At 40.9% G+C, this 17,434-nt stretch overlaps 1 protein-coding gene across 1 annotated transcript in view; it reads left to right on the forward strand.

Moving 5' to 3' along the window:
* Positions 1–17,434, forward strand: part of DYNC1H1 (dynein, cytoplasmic 1, heavy chain 1) — a gene marked incomplete at its 5' end in the record, with an annotated part of 45,836 nt that overhangs the window by 11,486 nt on the left and 16,916 nt on the right. Inside the window, 32 exon segments of the mRNA XM_010294272.1 lie at positions 1–67; positions 148–357; positions 747–893; positions 1,119–1,285; positions 2,001–2,174; positions 2,936–3,101; positions 3,181–3,369; positions 3,454–3,648; positions 4,354–4,636; positions 4,910–5,010; positions 7,055–7,214; positions 7,492–7,735; positions 7,917–8,100; positions 8,590–8,802; positions 8,984–9,222; positions 9,333–9,489; positions 9,883–10,110; positions 10,360–10,590; positions 10,721–10,861; positions 11,128–11,361; positions 11,879–12,085; positions 12,180–12,301; positions 12,684–12,849; positions 13,083–13,246; positions 14,631–14,760; positions 15,546–15,679; positions 15,941–16,055; positions 16,175–16,336; positions 16,415–16,629; positions 16,716–16,920; positions 17,059–17,232; positions 17,335–17,432. The exon segment at positions 1–67 is cut by the window's left edge and continues 32 nt beyond it. Coding sequence (XP_010292574.1) covers positions 1–67; positions 148–357; positions 747–893; positions 1,119–1,285; positions 2,001–2,174; positions 2,936–3,101; positions 3,181–3,369; positions 3,454–3,648; positions 4,354–4,636; positions 4,910–5,010; positions 7,055–7,214; positions 7,492–7,735; positions 7,917–8,100; positions 8,590–8,802; positions 8,984–9,222; positions 9,333–9,489; positions 9,883–10,110; positions 10,360–10,590; positions 10,721–10,861; positions 11,128–11,361; positions 11,879–12,085; positions 12,180–12,301; positions 12,684–12,849; positions 13,083–13,246; positions 14,631–14,760; positions 15,546–15,679; positions 15,941–16,055; positions 16,175–16,336; positions 16,415–16,629; positions 16,716–16,920; positions 17,059–17,232; positions 17,335–17,432 — 5,622 coding nt within the window.

Here is a 17,434-nt window from a genome sequence, read left to right on the forward strand (position 1 = left end):
CCCTGCCCGCTTGCGACAGTATGCCTCCTATGAGTATGTTCAGAGACTTCTGAAGGGCTACCTGAAGGTAAGTAATACTCATTTCTAAAACGCACTTATTTCATAGTTCAAGGTCAAGGATGTAACTTGCGTTCTTGTCTTCTGTAGATAAACATGTTAGTTATTGAACTGAAATCCGAGGCACTTAAAGATCGTCACTGGAAGCAGCTGATGAAGAGGCTTCACGTTAACTGGGTTGTCTCAGAATTGACCCTGGGTCAAATCTGGGATGTTGATTTACAGAGAAATGAAGCAATTGTCAAAGATGTGCTGCTGGTGGCTCAGGGAGAGATGGCTTTGGAAGAGTTCTTGAAACAGGCTAGTATCAGCTCTTGTATGTATGCACATAATAGCAAATCAAAGCCTTGTTGTTGGGTAGTAAACTTGTCAATCTAAGCTGTTGATACAAGTGCTCAGACTCCATGGAACACTGTTTTGGGGAACAGCTTAAAGCTATGTAAACTTCCTTTGATGAAACTTGCATTATTTGGGAAAAGCAGTCCTTGATAATTACTGCATAGACCCCACCTTGTTCAAGTTTTACCTAACTGCATCATATTCTCAATATTTTTAAAAAAGCTTAAGCATAAACCCAGAATCCTTGGGTAAAAAAAGTAAAATCTGATTACTGTAATACATTTCTACTTTATAACTATGTTGGAGCAGAAATAATTGATGTCGTATCTTAAACATCTTTTTTTCTTCAGATAAGGGAAGTGTGGAACACTTATGAACTGGACTTGGTTAATTACCAGAACAAATGTCGTTTGATTCGTGGATGGGATGACCTTTTCAACAAAGTAAAAGAGCACATTAACAGCGTGTCAGCTATGAAGCTATCGCCATACTACAAGGTAGAATGGAGAACAAAGCTAAAGGATTTTCATTTAATTCTGTCTTCCTCTCTTGTTTATTTTATGTATTTGTCAGCAGGGGCCGTATTCACTGTTTAAGTTGACAGACAATTAATTGCATATGCATACTTTGTAAGTCTCAAACAACTGTTTCTGCTAATAGCTATTAGCAGTCAAACTCCCGATACTATTAAAATGAATATTAATGCAGCGTATAAACTTTAGGTGTTTGAGGAAGACGCCCTTAGCTGGGAAGATAAGCTGAACCGTATCATGGCACTCTTTGATGTCTGGATAGATGTCCAACGGCGATGGGTCTACCTGGAAGGTATCTTTACTGGTAGTGCAGACATCAAGCACTTGCTGCCTGTGGAGACCCAGCGGTTCCAGAGGTAACTTTTTAATTGCTGTGTTCTTTTCTTGCCTCCCTTGGGGCACCATGTGGACAGGCCTGCAACTTCATGACTTCAGTGTAGCAATCTCTAAGTTGAAATACTAGCTCTATTCTTATCTAGTCCAGCTGGATTACAGCTCTGCTGTAGATACAAGTTCATCAAGCAAACATGTACAGCAAGAGGTGCATATAGACAACTATGACGGAAGGGCGTTGATAATAAGCAGGCTGATGTAGAATTTTCAGAAGATGATTGGGATTCAGGTGTTTTTTTCTTGCTAACTCCAGTCAGCTACCTCAAGGATTTTTCTGGTATTGTGGCTGCAATGAGCAGGCTGATTTCTGTTGCTGCAGCCTTTAGTCTCACCTTTCAGCATCATTTTCTTCCTCTGCTTTAAGTTGCTCTAGTCATGCTTACTCATTCCACACACTTCCAGTCAGATCAAAGAATCAGATTTGCCCATATCTTCAGAACTGAAGAACAGTAGATCTTCAGCAGTGGAATTGATAGATTGAACATGGCAAATAAGTTAGATTTTGTTGTTATGGACTTGATGTAGATGAAGAGCTATTTTAGGAATTTAGCCTTGGGTTCCCTAGGGCAGCCACAACAATTAGAGAGGCAGAGGTAATTTAGAGACAAATAACTTTGGTATTACGCAGGCCTGTGGTTATTGAGTTTGCACTAATGTACTGTGTTGTTTTACTTGCAGCATCAGCACTGAATTTTTGGCACTCATGAAAAAGGTGTCCAAATCTCCACTTGTGATGGATGTTCTTAACATTCAAGGCGTGCAGAGGTCATTAGAGAGACTGGCAGACTTGCTTGGGAAGATACAGAAGGCACTGGGAGAATACTTGGAAAGGGAGAGGTCCTCATTCCCTCGGTAAGAAGTTGACTTTAGTTGACTCTTGAAGTAATTCAATGTTTCTGTGCAGGAATTGGTGTACTGTTCTGTAAAGCCTCTGCCAATTTTTATGTACTCTGTATATATATATATTAAAAAAAAGATGTTACGAACATTTAAATCAGTGTTGTCTAAATATAGAATTCAGTTATAGCTACTTCTCAGGAAGTGGGACTAAAACTTCATTTACTTGCTTATTAGTGGCTGATTGTAGGATTGAGATACTGCTTAAGGAACCATTGCAGCTGATTTCTGTAAACTTAAAGGATCCACAGTTTTGAACTGCTTAATTCTGGTATTTGATTGAAGGACAGTGTCTAAACTGTCACAATCCAGTATTTAAGTCGTTGGTTCTGACTTTACCTGTAGTCCTCAACTAGTTTGTCACTTAGCATGAGAGAGTAAGGGTGAGGGAGGTACTGGGCGGGAGTTTGTTCTCCCTGCCTAACAGACTTAATTCAGTCCCAAGCTCTACTGTGGGTATTTCAGGGATGGATAGGTAAAGAAAATGATCCACAGTATAGAGCATGTATGCACTTTTGTATGGTACAGACCACACAAACTGAGACTTAATCTTAGAACTGAAGTATAACTTGTAGCAAATTTCTGGTTCATGCACTCTTGCAGTGTTGGAGAAATAAGTGTCAATTACTCTTGTATAATAACCATCTATGAAGCATAACTAAATTAAAACTGATAGTTGCAGTTCTGATATAGATGTAATTTTATGTCATTACTAGGTTTTATTTTGTTGGTGATGAAGACTTGCTTGAAATCATTGGAAACAGCAAAAATGTTGCTAAGCTGCAGAAACACTTCAAGAAGATGTTTGCTGGTGTTTCTAGCATTATTCTCAATGAAGATAATTCTGTGGTTCTTGGAATATCCTCACGTGAAGGAGAGGAGGTATAGCTGCAGTGTTTCTTTTTGAATAAAATCATGAAAATAAGTGAACATAGGCTGACTTTAAACCTAATTCTTGCAGGTGCTATTCAAAACACCAGTCTCCATCACAGAACATCCCAAGATTAATGAGTGGCTCACGCTTGTTGAGAAAGAAATGAGAGTGACCCTTGCTAAATTGCTTGCAGAATCTGTTACTGAAGTAGAAATCTTTGGAAAAGCAACTTCAATTGAGCCAGCAGTCTACATCTCTTGGATTGACAAATACCAGGTATCAATGTGGAATACTTGAAGTATGCTGCGGCTTGGTTACTTCAGTGAGGAAAACTATCTGATGAGGGTTTTTATTGCACAGGCTCAGCTTGTTGTCCTGTCAGCCCAGATTGCGTGGTCTGAGAATGTTGAGTCAGCCCTCAATGGTATGGGTGGAGTTGGAGACAACGGTCCTCTCCAGTCTGTGCTAGCTAATGTTGAGGTCACACTCAATGTCCTGGCAGACTCAGTGCTGATGGAACAGCCGCCTCTTCGCAGAAGGAAACTGGAGCACTTGGTAAGTAAAAACCTCCTTTCCTCTTCTGGGTTCACAGGTGAGGATTTTTAAAAGTTTAATGAAAATATTCATTAGTCAGAGACTTTTTTTTGCTCTAGGAAAAAGTTTCATGCAATTTAAGCAACTGCATCAAGCCCTGATCCTATAGGTGGTGGTAGTCTTTTCACTGTAGTCAGCTTAATGCATGGTAGCATATTATAACTACCTCACTGAATTGATGTTCAAACTAGCTCTTCCAAATATGGAAGCTACCGATTTCTTCATTCAAAAGTAACATATCTCACTAAGCTGCTTATTATTGTAATTATTATATGCTTTTGTTTGTAGATAAGGATTGAGAGGAGGGGAAGGTTAAAGTCATCCTTGGTTATTTCTGTAGATTTTGAGAGTGAAATACCTGGTCTGTTTTAGGAATACTTGTCATCGTGGTTTCTGGCAAGTAAGATACCTACTTCACTAGTGTAATGGATTAACAGACTAACTGGACCAGAGTGCTTTGCTGAAAGCTAGGGAAGTCCTTAACGAGAGCAGTCAACATTGTTAGTTTTGTCTTTGTAGCAACAAGTTTTAAGGTGGAGACTGTTGATAGGTCATGATTTCTAAGTGATGGCAGTTTACTGTGCTAATCTGAGAAGCTGTAGGATTCCTGGCTTTTTTGGCAATGGCTTGTATTGCTGTGGTCTAAAGAGTTACTTCATTCTGCAGATCACAGAGTTGGTGCACCAGAGAGATGTGACAAGATCACTGATCAAAAGCAAGATCGACAACTCCAAATCTTTTGAGTGGCTCAGCCAAATGCGGTTCTACTTTGACCCAAAGCAGACAGATGTGTTGCAACAGCTGTCCATTCAGATGGCAAATGCTAAATTCAACTATGGTTTTGAGTACCTTGGTGTTCAGGATAAGCTAGTACAGACTCCTCTTACTGACCGCTGTTACCTGACAATGACACAAGCCCTGGAGGCAAGACTTGGAGGATCACCATTTGGTAAGTTTGTATTGATGTACGATACAAACTTGAGACAAGTATATGAACTGTTATCCTCTCTAATATATAGCTTTGACATAGACTTGCAGAACACTTATAACTAAGATATTGGAGAACAAAAACAGTCTTTTGGGGGAAGTTGTAACAGTTTTAGGTTTCACTGAACCCTCTTGTCAGAGACCATCAGAATTGGCATGCTGGCAAATTACATGAGTAGGCAGTGGTACTTCAGATGATAAACACTAAAACATGTCTGTCCTGCTTCACAAATAGGTCCTGCTGGCACTGGTAAAACAGAATCTGTTAAGGCTCTTGGACATCAGCTTGGCCGCTTTGTGTTGGTTTTCAACTGTGATGAAACATTTGACTTCCAGGTAAGTTGTTTGATTTAAAAATGTAGTCTTTGCTACCAAGCATTAGGAATCTCTTCAGAACTCTAGAACAGCCAGTAGTGTTTACTTTAAAGGTTGTTTATCTGTATGTAAGTCTTAACTGAGTAGGTATCTGTGGATCATACAGGTGTTCTGTAACAAAAAATGCCTAGAGCAAAAGTGGGGCAGAACATTGCTGGGGGTGGGGGGAGGCATTCTGTTTTTTTAGAATGGGTACTTCTCAGGCATCAAGAGCTTAAGACTGGATTTAGGAATGTAACTTAATTGTTTAGTTTGCATTGATAGTACTGCTTTAATGGGGAACAGATCAGCATGTGATTGCCAAAGTAGCTACGCAATTACCAAATTACCCTTTGTGATATAACTGTAGAGTTTGCCTCCGCATGTGAAAGATTACTCAAAACTAAGAAAATTCACACAGATATTTAAAACCTAACAGTATCTTCAAACTAAGAACCAGATGAAATGCTTCTGTCAACTGTAACATGTCAGATGTCTCAAAATACAACCCTCTGTCAAGGGGGTGTTTATATATACAAAAATGTAAAAAGCTAACAAGGAGTCATGATCCTTCCTAGACTCTGCCAGGGTGCCCATCTGTTCTTAATGTACAGCTGTGTTCGTCTCAGACCAGGGGTCCATTTGGTCAGCATTTGGCCTGTTGGGATGACTCTAAGAAAATACCTAGGGAGGAGTAAGATCAGGGACAGTGCAAGATATTCCTTCCTTGCCTCCAGCCCCCTCTGACAGCCATGAGGATCCCAAGTTGAAATGGGTTACTCGTATTCATGCTCCAGTGAACGTTCTTCCAGGTACTCGTTTCTCCCCATGAATCCACATGTTCTGTAGCATTCTCTGTTAAAGAGTTCCACAGCATTACCATGCACTCTTATGAAGGAGCACCTTCTTTCATCTTCTTTAATAGTTCCTTAGTTCTTACATTGGAAAAGACAGTGAACACTTGATTTCTGTCTATCCTAAACCACTGACTTTTAGACCTCCATCATACTCTCTCTTGTTGCCTTTTGCGGAATCCTACCCTAGAGGTTGTTCGTTAGGTGGAAGCCTTATCATACTCTGGCCATCCAGTTTGCTTTTCTGAAATGGTTTGTAATTCTAATATAAATGGTTTGTAATTCTAATATCCTCCTTTTGATGAAGGACTAGAACTGCACCTGGCATTAATGATATCAGTAAGCAAAACATTATGCACTGGACTTACCTCAACTGTTTTGTGAATACACTGCAGTATGTAGTAATTCAAAGCAGTGAACATCTGAATGTCAGTTAGAACCCTTTTACAGCTCTTACAGTACCACAGAGATGGCAACCTACATACAAATACAGTTTCTTCCTGCCTTGGTGTCGTGGTTTAGCCCCAGCCGGCAACCAAGCACCATGCAGCTGCTTGCTTGCTCCCACCTCCCCCAGTGTGACAGGGGAGAGAATCGGGAAAAAACTCGTTGGTTGAGATAAAAACAGTTTAATAGGACAGCAAGGGAGAAGGAAACAACAATGATAACAATAATAATAATACCGACAAAGGAATGTACAAGAACAAGTGATGCCCAATACAGTAATTGCTCACCACCTGGTGATCGATAGCCCATTCCTGAGCAGCGATTTCCACCCCCCAGCTAGCTCCAGTTTATGTACTGGGCACGATGTTGTATGGTAAGGAATGTCTCTTTGGCCAGTCTGGGTCAGCTGTCCTGGCTGTGTCCCCTCCCAGCTTCCCGTGCACCCTCCCAGCTTCCCATGCACCCTCAGCCTTCTTGCTAGCAGGCCAGCACAAGAAGCTGGACTGTCCTTGACTACTTAGCAACAGCTCAAAACATCAACATGTTACCAACATTTTCTCATCCCAGATCCAAAACATAGCCTCACACTAGCTTCTGTGAAGAAAACCAACTCTATCCTGGCTGAAACCAGGACACTTGGGTTCATTGCATCAAGTGCTTTCTTTTGCCTGTGCATAGGCAAGAATGATTAAGCAACTTCAGTGCATTTTCCCCTCTACATACAGGCAATGGGACGCATCTTTGTCGGACTTTGCCAAGTGGGTGCATGGGGCTGCTTTGATGAGTTCAACAGACTGGAGGAGCGTATGCTGTCTGCTGTTTCACAGCAAGTTCAGTGCATCCAGGAAGCCTTGCGAGAGCATTCCAACCCCAACTACGACAAGAGTACGTAATTGTTCATTCCTGATGGTGTTGTACAGCATCTCTAATGTTCTTCATGCCATTCTGTTGCTCAGTAAGATTTCTCCCAAACAATCCAAGGATGAAGCCACTTTCTGTCAAAACTTAAAAACTTGAAGTAACTTTCAGCTGGTAGAAATTTGTATTTTAGCTGCAGTTGCTGTCCATTTCTGTAGGAAGCTAAAATAGAATAATGTATGACTTCTGTTCTCAGGGTGATTGATCACTGACTCAAGTGTAACTAAATGCACTCTCTTTTCAGCTGCAACACCTATTACTTGTGAGCTGCTGAACAAACAAGTCAAAGTGAGCCCGGACATGGCTATCTTCATCACCATGAATCCTGGCTATGCAGGCAGATCAAATCTGCCAGACAACTTGAAGAAGTTGTTCCGTAGCTTGGCAATGACAAAACCAGACCGTCAGTTGATTGCCCAGGTCATGTTGTACTCCCAAGGTTTCCGTACAGCTGAAGTGCTTGCCAATAAGATAGTACCATTCTTCAAGTGAGTAATCAATATTTCTCCAATTGGTAAAAATAGAGCTTATTGTTCAAAGCTATAATGTTCTCTGCCACTCACAAAGCACATTGTGAAGCAATCATTTCAAGTGAACAATGACATTTACCGAGTGTTGTGTTGGTCCTTACTGAGAATCAAATTGTATTTTGTCTCCTTTGCTGCTTAGGCTTTGTGATGAACAGCTGTCCTCCCAAAGTCACTATGATTTTGGCTTGAGAGCACTGAAGAGTGTGCTGGTTAGTGCAGGTAATGTGAAGAGGGAGAGGATTCAGAAGATAAAGCGGGAGAAAGAAGAGCGTGGTGAAGTTGTTGATGAGGGAGAAATTGCGGAGAACTTACCAGAACAAGAGGTAATGTGTGTGTGAACTCTTTGCTTCTGTGATAAAGTACATGATGCACACTAAACAAAGCAAGTAACCCTGCAGTGTTCACCATCTAGTGTTAAGCCGTGCAAGCAAAGTAACATTAATTACAAAAGGTGGTAATTTGATAGCTTAGAAGCACGAAGTTAAACATGTCTTAGGAGTCCCCAGATCATAGTGAGAGACTTATATTTATGAGGTGATGCGTTCATAACGCTTATTGCTGCTCGGTTCCTCAGGAGTTAATACCAAAAGCATAGTGAAGAGGCATAAGAAACTACATTTGTATAAACTGAAAATCAGTAGAAATCAATTGTGTAGTTTCAAAGATGAAATGCCATCAATAGTTGTTTTTATCAAGACCACCCTGGTCTGGTGCTTTATCAATAAAGTATTTAGTGAAGTATTCCTTGTCAAATACATTCAGTAAAGTGAACTTCATAAAAAATCTTAACCAAAGCATGATTCTCTTTGCAGATCCTGATCCAAAGTGTATGTGAAACTATGGTACCAAAACTGGTTGCAGAAGACATTCCATTGCTGTTCAGTCTCCTTTCTGATGTATTCCCTGGAGTACAGTATCATCGTGGGGAGATGACAGCCTTGCGAGAGGAGCTTAAGAAAGTGTGTCAGGAAATGTACCTTACCTATGGCGATGGAGAAGAAGTTGGTGGCATGTGGGTTGAAAAGGTAAAATATAAGACCGAGACTATGAAGTTGAAGTTAATGTATGTATAAGACTAAACTTCCTTTCTTATTATGAAAGGTGGAAAGCATTTTCCTTTTTCTTGTCTTAAGCGAGCAATGCATAGAAGCTTAAATTGATTACTAAAGTTAAGACTTAATTGGTACATCATTTCTTCTGTCACAGGTTCTTCAGCTGTATCAGATTACACAGATAAATCATGGATTGATGATGGTCGGTCCCTCTGGAAGTGGAAAGAGTATGGCTTGGAGAGTGCTTCTGAAAGCCCTCGAACGGCTGGAGGGTGTGGAAGGTGTTGCTCATATTATAGATCCAAAAGCAATCAGCAAAGATCACCTCTATGGTACTTTGGATCCAAACACTAGAGAATGGACAGATGGCTTGTTTACACATGTCCTGAGAAAGTGAGTCTTTAATAGCACAAGTCAAAAATGGCCAGTACATTTCTGCTATGGATATTCTGGCCTTACTGAGTCTTTGTTCTCTACTGCAATAAATATTTCCTTTAATGTAGAATCATAGACAACGTGAGAGGTGAGCTACAAAAACGTCAGTGGATTATCTTCGATGGTGATGTAGACCCTGAATGGGTTGAGAACTTGAACTCTGTTTTGGATGACAACAAACTACTGACACTGCCAAATGGAGAACGTCTCAGCCTTCCACCAAATGTAATGTTACATTTTTACATGACGTTCATGTGCTGTCCTATAAACTTGTTGCTTTCTCTTTAATCCGTACTAGTGCTGTCCCTCTTCCTCATCACAAACAGAGTAATACTGATCTCAGGTAGCGGTTTGCTGGAGTTGGGAGCTTTTGTGGAGGCAAACATTTCACGTTATACTTACTCTGACCCTGTAAATAAACTTTATGGATTATATAAAAGTTTAGGTTAACAGGCAATAGTGATTAACTTACCTTAGCACAGTTTAATGCTGCTGTTGATTATTCAGAGGCTAAACAGAAATTAACTTACTTAAAAGCTCTCTGTTGGGGGAGGGGGAGGAGTTTTTTGGGTTTGTGTTTTTTACTTCAACCTGTTGTTTTAAATTTCTGCTTTTTAGGTGCGTATCATGTTTGAGGTACAGGATCTGAAATATGCCACTTTGGCTACTGTGTCAAGGTGTGGTATGGTCTGGTTCAGTGAGGATGTTCTCAGTACAGATATGATATTCAATAACTTCCTGGCCAGACTAAGAAGCATTCCTCTGGATGAAGGTGAGGAGGAAGCTCAGCGAAGGCGAAAGGGCAAAGAAGATGAAGGAGAAGAAGCAGCATCCCCAATGTTGCAGGTATAACTTAGATGACATTATGAGATAATGTAGTAAGAATGCTTGTATCACAAGTAGTACAGCATACTTTGAATTTATGATAGCCTATCATAGAAAAGCTGGTTTCCTCTTTACATCTTCTTTGTTTTGTTTTTGTTTTTTTACAAACACTAAAATATGAAGCATTTCAAACCTTAAAAAATTACTTCCTGCTGCCTGGTAATCAAATGAGAAGCAAGTGCTTTGAGCAGTGTTTGTCTCCCCCAACAGATTCAGAGAGATGCTGCAACAATAATGCAGCCATATTTCACATCTAATGGCCTGGTAACTAAAGCACTTGAACATGCTTTCAAGTTGGAGCATATTATGGATCTCACCCGCTTGCGCTGTCTTGGTTCTCTCTTCTCCATGTTGCATCAAGCTTGCCGCAACGTAGCTCAATACAATGCCAATCATCCAGACTTCCCAATGCAGATAGATCAACTAGAGCGTTACATCCAGGTAAATACAATATACAGTTAAGTGACTGCTGTGGTTGACGTGTCAGTATAGCAGTTAGATTTGATTTATTGTTCATTAAGTTTTGTTCCATTATTCTACAACCAATAGCTGCTTTTGCTGTTTCTTACAGAGGTACCTGGTCTATGCAATACTCTGGTCTCTTTCTGGAGACAGTCGTTTGAAAATGAGAGCAGAGCTGGGAGAATACATTAGGAGAATCACCACTGTGCCACTGCCGACTGCACCCAACATACCTATAATTGACTATGAGGTAAATCTGTCTTATGCTAGAAGTGTTGCTCTTTTGTGTTCTTAGAAACTTGCTTTGGATTTTGGAGATGAAAGTGGAAAAAAACACACTAGGCTATCTTAAATTCTACAGTTCCGCGGTTCAGTGAGCAAGTTACCTGTTTAAATAATCACATCACATTTGATGCAACAAACTATGCTGTGGTTTTAAAAAAAATAATTATCTTTTAACTAAGGTTGAACTACATTCCTCTTCTAAATCGTCTGGTCGTATTTTTGTGCTCCTAGGTGTCCATTACAGGTGAATGGGTGCCATGGCAATCCAAGGTTCCTCAAATTGAAGTTGAGACGCACAAAGTTGCAGCTCCTGATGTTGTAGTACCCACCCTAGATACGGTTCGCCATGAAGCATTGCTATATACTTGGCTGGCAGAACACAAACCTCTAGTACTGTGTGGCCCACCAGGTTCTGGAAAGACCATGACCCTCTTCAGTGCTCTGAGAGCTCTGCCTGACATGGAGGTACATGGAGTATGTGTGTGCATGTGTGCCCATGTGTGAATTGAGTAGTGCCAACTCTCTAATCTCCTTAAAGATTAAAGCAGTCTTGATTTAGCATGGAAATTATTTGCTAGCCAGAATTCAGTGATAACTCCACCTCAGTCAGTCGTGTGTATACCTAGCAAAAAATTGAGCAGAATCCAAATTTGTGTCTCAACATTTAACCTGAAAGCTGCTTCCTTTGCCACTTCAAAAATACAGGACCATTCGTCCATTTAGTATTTAAAAATGTGTGGTAATGTTTAAGAATACCTCTCATCTATGAGTGTATTTAGGTGGAGAAACAGTTACATGAAGCTGTGATGTTCTAAGTACAAGTTCGGGCAGGAGGTGTTGCTGCATGGTAACATGCATGGAGAACCTGCAGTGGGAAGCAAATTGTATACAGTCAGAATACAGACAGTAACCCGAAATACAGTATAAACATATATGTATTTAGTGTATTTTAACTATTTCTTTTCACTATTCCCCTTTTAAGGTGGTTGGACTCAACTTCTCCAGTGCTACTACTCCAGAACTGCTCTTGAAAACGTTTGATCACTACTGCGAGTACAGGCGTACGCCTAATGGAGTGGTGCTGGCTCCTGTACAGTTAGGAAAGTGGCTGGTGCTGTTTTGTGATGAAATCAACTTGCCAGATATGGATAAGTATGGCACACAGAGAGTCATATCCTTCATTAGACAGGTTGGTTTTTCTTTGTAATCAATGATATCGTAACAGTTATTTTCAGGGAAATACAATGTTCCACTGATTTTATTTTGCTTTTACGTTTTTCCAGATGGTGGAACATGGAGGATTCTATCGTACATCAGACCAGACATGGGTGAAACTGGAGAGAATTCAGTTTGTTGGTGCATGTAATCCACCTACTGATCCTGGAAGAAAACCTCTCTCACATAGGTAGTGTATCTAGAAAACTCCTATATAACAACAGAATAGGGGTCAGAATTGAAGCATTGATTATGTAATCTGTTCTCACTACACTTGTTTAACACCAGCTGTGCTGAAACTGTGTTGCTGGCTTTTGAACTAACTGCTGGTTGGTTCTTATCCTGACAGCCAGCCAGTAGACTCACTGTTAACGCTTCTTGAACAATCTGTCTGAAATGCTGTGGATACTTCTGAATGCTTTTTGGTCTGAGTCACTAAGGGTCAATGAAACCAACTGCAGTTACTGCTGATAATTCTGAATCAAGCAGTTATTTAATTTTGGCAAAAGGTAATGAAAGTAGTAGAGACTATAATTTGACCTTCTGAACTCCATGATACGCTAATTTTTCAGATTTTTACGACATGTTCCTGTCGTTTATGTGGATTATCCTGGACCAGCCTCACTTACTCAGATATATGGAACATTCAATCGTGCAATGCTAAGGCTGATCCCATCACTTCGCACATATGCAGAACCTCTCACTGCTGCTATGGTAGAATTCTACACGATGTCTCAGGTAACTTGTTGCATACAACCCCAAACTAATGAGAAGTCTTCCTTTTATGCTGAATCATTTAACATGCATTGTTAGCCTTTCATATGGATAATCTGTATACAAGAACTCAACTACTTGAGTTCCGTCAAAAGCCACTGAATGACACTAGCAAAGTAGTATTTTGCAATGCTAAGGCTTGTAAAAAATGTTGTGCAACTTTGGTATGAAGTAACTAATTAAGTTTAAATTTTTAGGAGAGATTCACTCAAGACACACAGCCACACTACATTTATTCACCTCGTGAAATGACTCGATGGGTGAGAGGTATATTTGAAGCTTTAAGACCACTAGAAACCTTACCAGTTGAAGGCCTTATCAGGATTTGGGCCCATGAAGCCTTACGCCTCTTCCAAGACAGGTAAAATAAACAGGAGATGAGGGTAAAAAAAAAAAAAAGTGCAAAATGAATGTTCCCCACTCATTGCCAACTCCCATTAGAAGACCAAACTGAAATGTGCTTGTGGTGGGTTGACCTTGGTGAGACACCAGGTGCCCACAAAAGCTGTTTTATCACTCCCACTCCTCAGCTGGACAGGGAGAGAAATAATGAGAAGCTTGTGGGCTGAGATAAGGACAGGGAGAAACCAGTCAGCAGTTACCATCACAGGCAAAACAGACTCAACTTGGGGAAATTAGCTTAACTTATTGACAATGAAAGTTAGAGTAGGATAATGAGAAATAAACCCAAATCTTAAAAACACCTTCCCCACACCTCCCTTCTTCCTGGGCTTAACTTTGCTCACAGTTTCTCTACCGCCTCCCCCCTGAGCAGCACAGGGGGATTGGGAGCTGCAGTCAGTTCACCACACCTTGTCTCTGCTACTCCTTCCTCCTCAGGGGGAGAACTCTTCACACAGTTTCCTTGCTCCAGCATGGGGTCCCTCCCGCAGGAGACAGTTGTCCGTGAACTTCTCCAGCATGAGTCATTCCTGTAGCCTGCAGTTCTTCACAAACTGCTCCAGCCATATGAACTGCTCCCTTCCATGGTGTGCAGTCCTTCAGGAACAGACTGCTCCAGCATGGGTTCCCTGTGGGGTCTCAAGTACTGCCAGCGAACCTGCTCCAGCGTGGGCTGCCCGTGGGGTCACGGCCTCCTTCAGGCATCCACCTGCTCTGGCGTGGAGTCTTCCCTGGGCTGCAGGTGGAGATCTGCTCCAGCATGGAGCTCCATGGGCTGCAGGGGGACAGCCTGCCTCACCATAGTCTTCACCATGGGCTGCCGGGGGATCTCTCTCTGCTCCAGCACCTGGAGCACCTCCTGCCCCTCCTTCTGCAGCTGACCTTGGTGCCTGCAGAGTTGTTTCTCTCACATATTCTCACCCCTCTCTTTGGCTGCAATTGCTGTTGCTGGGGGTTTTTTCCCCTTCTTAACTATATTATCCCAGAGGCACTACCACTGTTGCTGGAGGGCTTGGCCTTGGCCAGCGGTGGGTCTGTCTTGGAGCCAGCTGGCACTGGCTTTATCAGATGCAGGGGAAGCTTCTAGCAACTTCTCACATAAGCCATCCCTACAGCCCCCACCGCTACCAAAAACTTTGCCATGCAAGCACAATACAGTGCTGCATGTTAAATATCTGGAATATAAATGAGAATATTTCCCTTTCCTTTAATTTAACACTCTTGGGAGTCATATCTATGCAAAGCAGAAATACACTTTAGTGATAGCACTGCTATGTGATGTGACTGTATGCTTCCATTACAGAGGATTTGTAGTCACTGTAGTGACTTTTTTCTTTCTTCAGACTTGTAGAAGATGAGGAGAGACGCTGGACTGATGAGAACATTGATATGGTTGCTCTGAAGCACTTCCCCAATATTGATAAAGAAAAAGCTATGAGCAGACCTATCTTATACAGCAACTGGCTGTCGAAGGTAAAAATAAATAAAATTAAATAGTTTGGGAGCAACTGAGTAATGCTGCTTTTGTGACTATATTAACAAGATAGTCGGTGCCCATCATTTTGTTAAACTGATCTCTAAAAAGTTCTTACTTTTTCTTTCAGTGATTATCTGAAGTGCACTCTATGACAAAGTTAATAGCTGTTATGCCAGGGCTATTATTGTAAGATCTACCCCAGTAGACAAAGGCAGTATTAAATAATATTTCTCAAGAACAGGATGACGCTCCTAGAAAGTTGCTGAGTTACTGCTTATGGAGTCTCTTCGATAAGGCAGTGGCCCTTGAATAATGCTGATATTGTAAATTTTATGGTGGACTGTTTTTTTGCAATCCGAAGTGATCCAGCAGGGCAATCTGTAGAAATGCCACTAGGTAAAGACAAAAGGCTTTGTAGCCCGCTACCCATCTCTGTGACTAATAGCAAATGCCTAGGAAAGGCTATGTAAAATAAATTGGAGGAGTGAGGGGCATTAAGTCTGTCATGCTACTTCCCAGTTTCTTCAATGACTGGCAGCACAGGCTCAACTTGATAGGTTCAGTAGATAATGGTGTTTAAAAACCCCATGCCGCTGTCTGTTGCACTCTAAGGTACGGACATGTTCCGGTAAAGGTAAATGAGTACAGCATTCTTATGCTTTTGTATGGGATTGCTGCATTAAGTATTCTAATAGTTCTGCTTTCATGTACTCAGAAATTGATTCCCTATGCAAAATTCCCTTAATCTTAAATTCCATACTGTGTTGACTGATTCTTTTAGGATTATATTCCAGTGGATCAAGAAGAATTAAGAGACTATGTGAAAGCTAGGCTTAAAGTCTTTTATGAAGAAGAACTTGATGTACCACTTGTTCTGTTCAATGAAGTCTTGGATCATGTGTTAAGAATTGACCGGTAAGTGGAGATTTCAGTTGCTGCTCATACAAATAGTATTTAGAGACTTGTTCTAAAATCTAGTAGCCTGAGTACAGACTAAGAACACAGTATGATCCCATTGTTGTCCATAGATTATCTACTTCTAGCCTCCAGATAGCAGGATCCTAGCTGGAAAGCTGTGTCAGTTTTGGGACTAACTTGAAGTTTAGATGCTCAAGGAAAAGCTTCAGTAAGTTGGTAACACTTGATCAAAACATACTTGCTTATGTGCTGTTACAGAATCTTCCGTCAGCCACAGGGCCACTTGCTGCTTATTGGAGTCAGTGGAGCAGGGAAGACAACTCTCTCAAGATTCGTTGCCTGGATGAATGGTTTGAGCGTCTACCAAATTAAGGTTGGCATGCTAGTTTCACTTAATAAAAATCAAAACTCATACTTCTTAAATATTGGCCACTAAAAAATCCCCTTAAAAGCTAAAAGAGAACGTTAATAACCAATGTTAAATCTTACTAGGTTCACAGAAAATATACAGGTGAAGATTTTGATGAAGACCTTAGGACAGTATTGAGACGTTCTGGCTGTAAAAATGAAAAAATAGCTTTTATAATGGATGAGTCAAACGTATTGGATTCTGGATTCCTGGAGAGAATGAACACTCTCCTAGCCAATGGAGAGGTAAGAAGATTTTAAGTAAATACTTTTAAGCACCTTTTTATAATCATAAGCTACAACAAAACTTACCTTTTGAATTAGGTTCCTGGTCTCTTTGAAGGAGATGAATATGCCACCCTCATGACTCAGTGTAAAGAAGGAGCACAGAAAGAAGGTTTAATGTTAGATTCACATGAAGAACTCTACAAATGGTTCACCAGCCAAGTTATTCGCAATCTCCATGTTGTGTTCACTATGAATCCATCTTCTGAGGGTCTGAAGGACAGGGCAGCTACCTCTCCTGCGCTCTTCAACAGGTAATTGCTGTATGTTCCAAGATGCATTACAAATGCTGTTAAAACAGTACTTTTTGGGAAGTCTTCACACATGCTTTGTATTTCAGGTGTGTCTTGAACTGGTTTGGAGACTGGTCAACTGAGGCACTGTACCAAGTGGGCAAAGAGTTCACAAGCAAAATGGATCTTGAGAAACCAAATTATATTGTGCCTGATTACATGCCAGTTGTGTATGATAAGCTACCACAACCACCATCACATAGGGAAGCTATTGTTAACAGTTGTGTGTTTGTTCATCAGACTCTCCATCAGGTATGTTTTTATTAAATTGCTTAACTTGTGTTGATCTCTAGGCCACAGCATCATGCACCAGTTTCCTAAAAAGTATGGTCTTTGGCATTTGAGTAGGTTTAAAACCAATGTGTGATCTACAGTTCCTTTTCCCTAAAGGCTAATGCTCGTCTGGCAAAACGAGGAGGCAGAACCATGGCAATCACACCACGCCACTATTTAGACTTCATCAACCATTATGCAAACTTGTTCAATGAGAAACGAAGTGAATTGGAGGAACAGCAAATGCATTTGAATGTTGGCCTTCGAAAAATCAAGGAAACAGTTGATCAGGTACATACATACCTTTTAAAATTTGCCCTTTATAAGGCTGGAGTTATAAAATACAGACCCCTGTGCTTAATCTGAATTCTCCCATCTTACAATCTGTCTCAGGTGGAAGAATTGCGGCGTGACCTAAGAATAAAGAGTCAAGAACTGGAAGTGAAGAATGCAGCAGCCAATGACAAGTTGAAAAAGATGGGGAAAGATCAGC

This window comes from Phaethon lepturus, unplaced genomic scaffold (genome assembly GCF_000687285.1).
Source record: "Phaethon lepturus isolate BGI_N335 unplaced genomic scaffold, ASM68728v1 scaffold319, whole genome shotgun sequence".
In the NCBI taxonomy this organism is placed as follows: Eukaryota; Metazoa; Chordata; class Aves; order Phaethontiformes; family Phaethontidae; genus Phaethon; species Phaethon lepturus.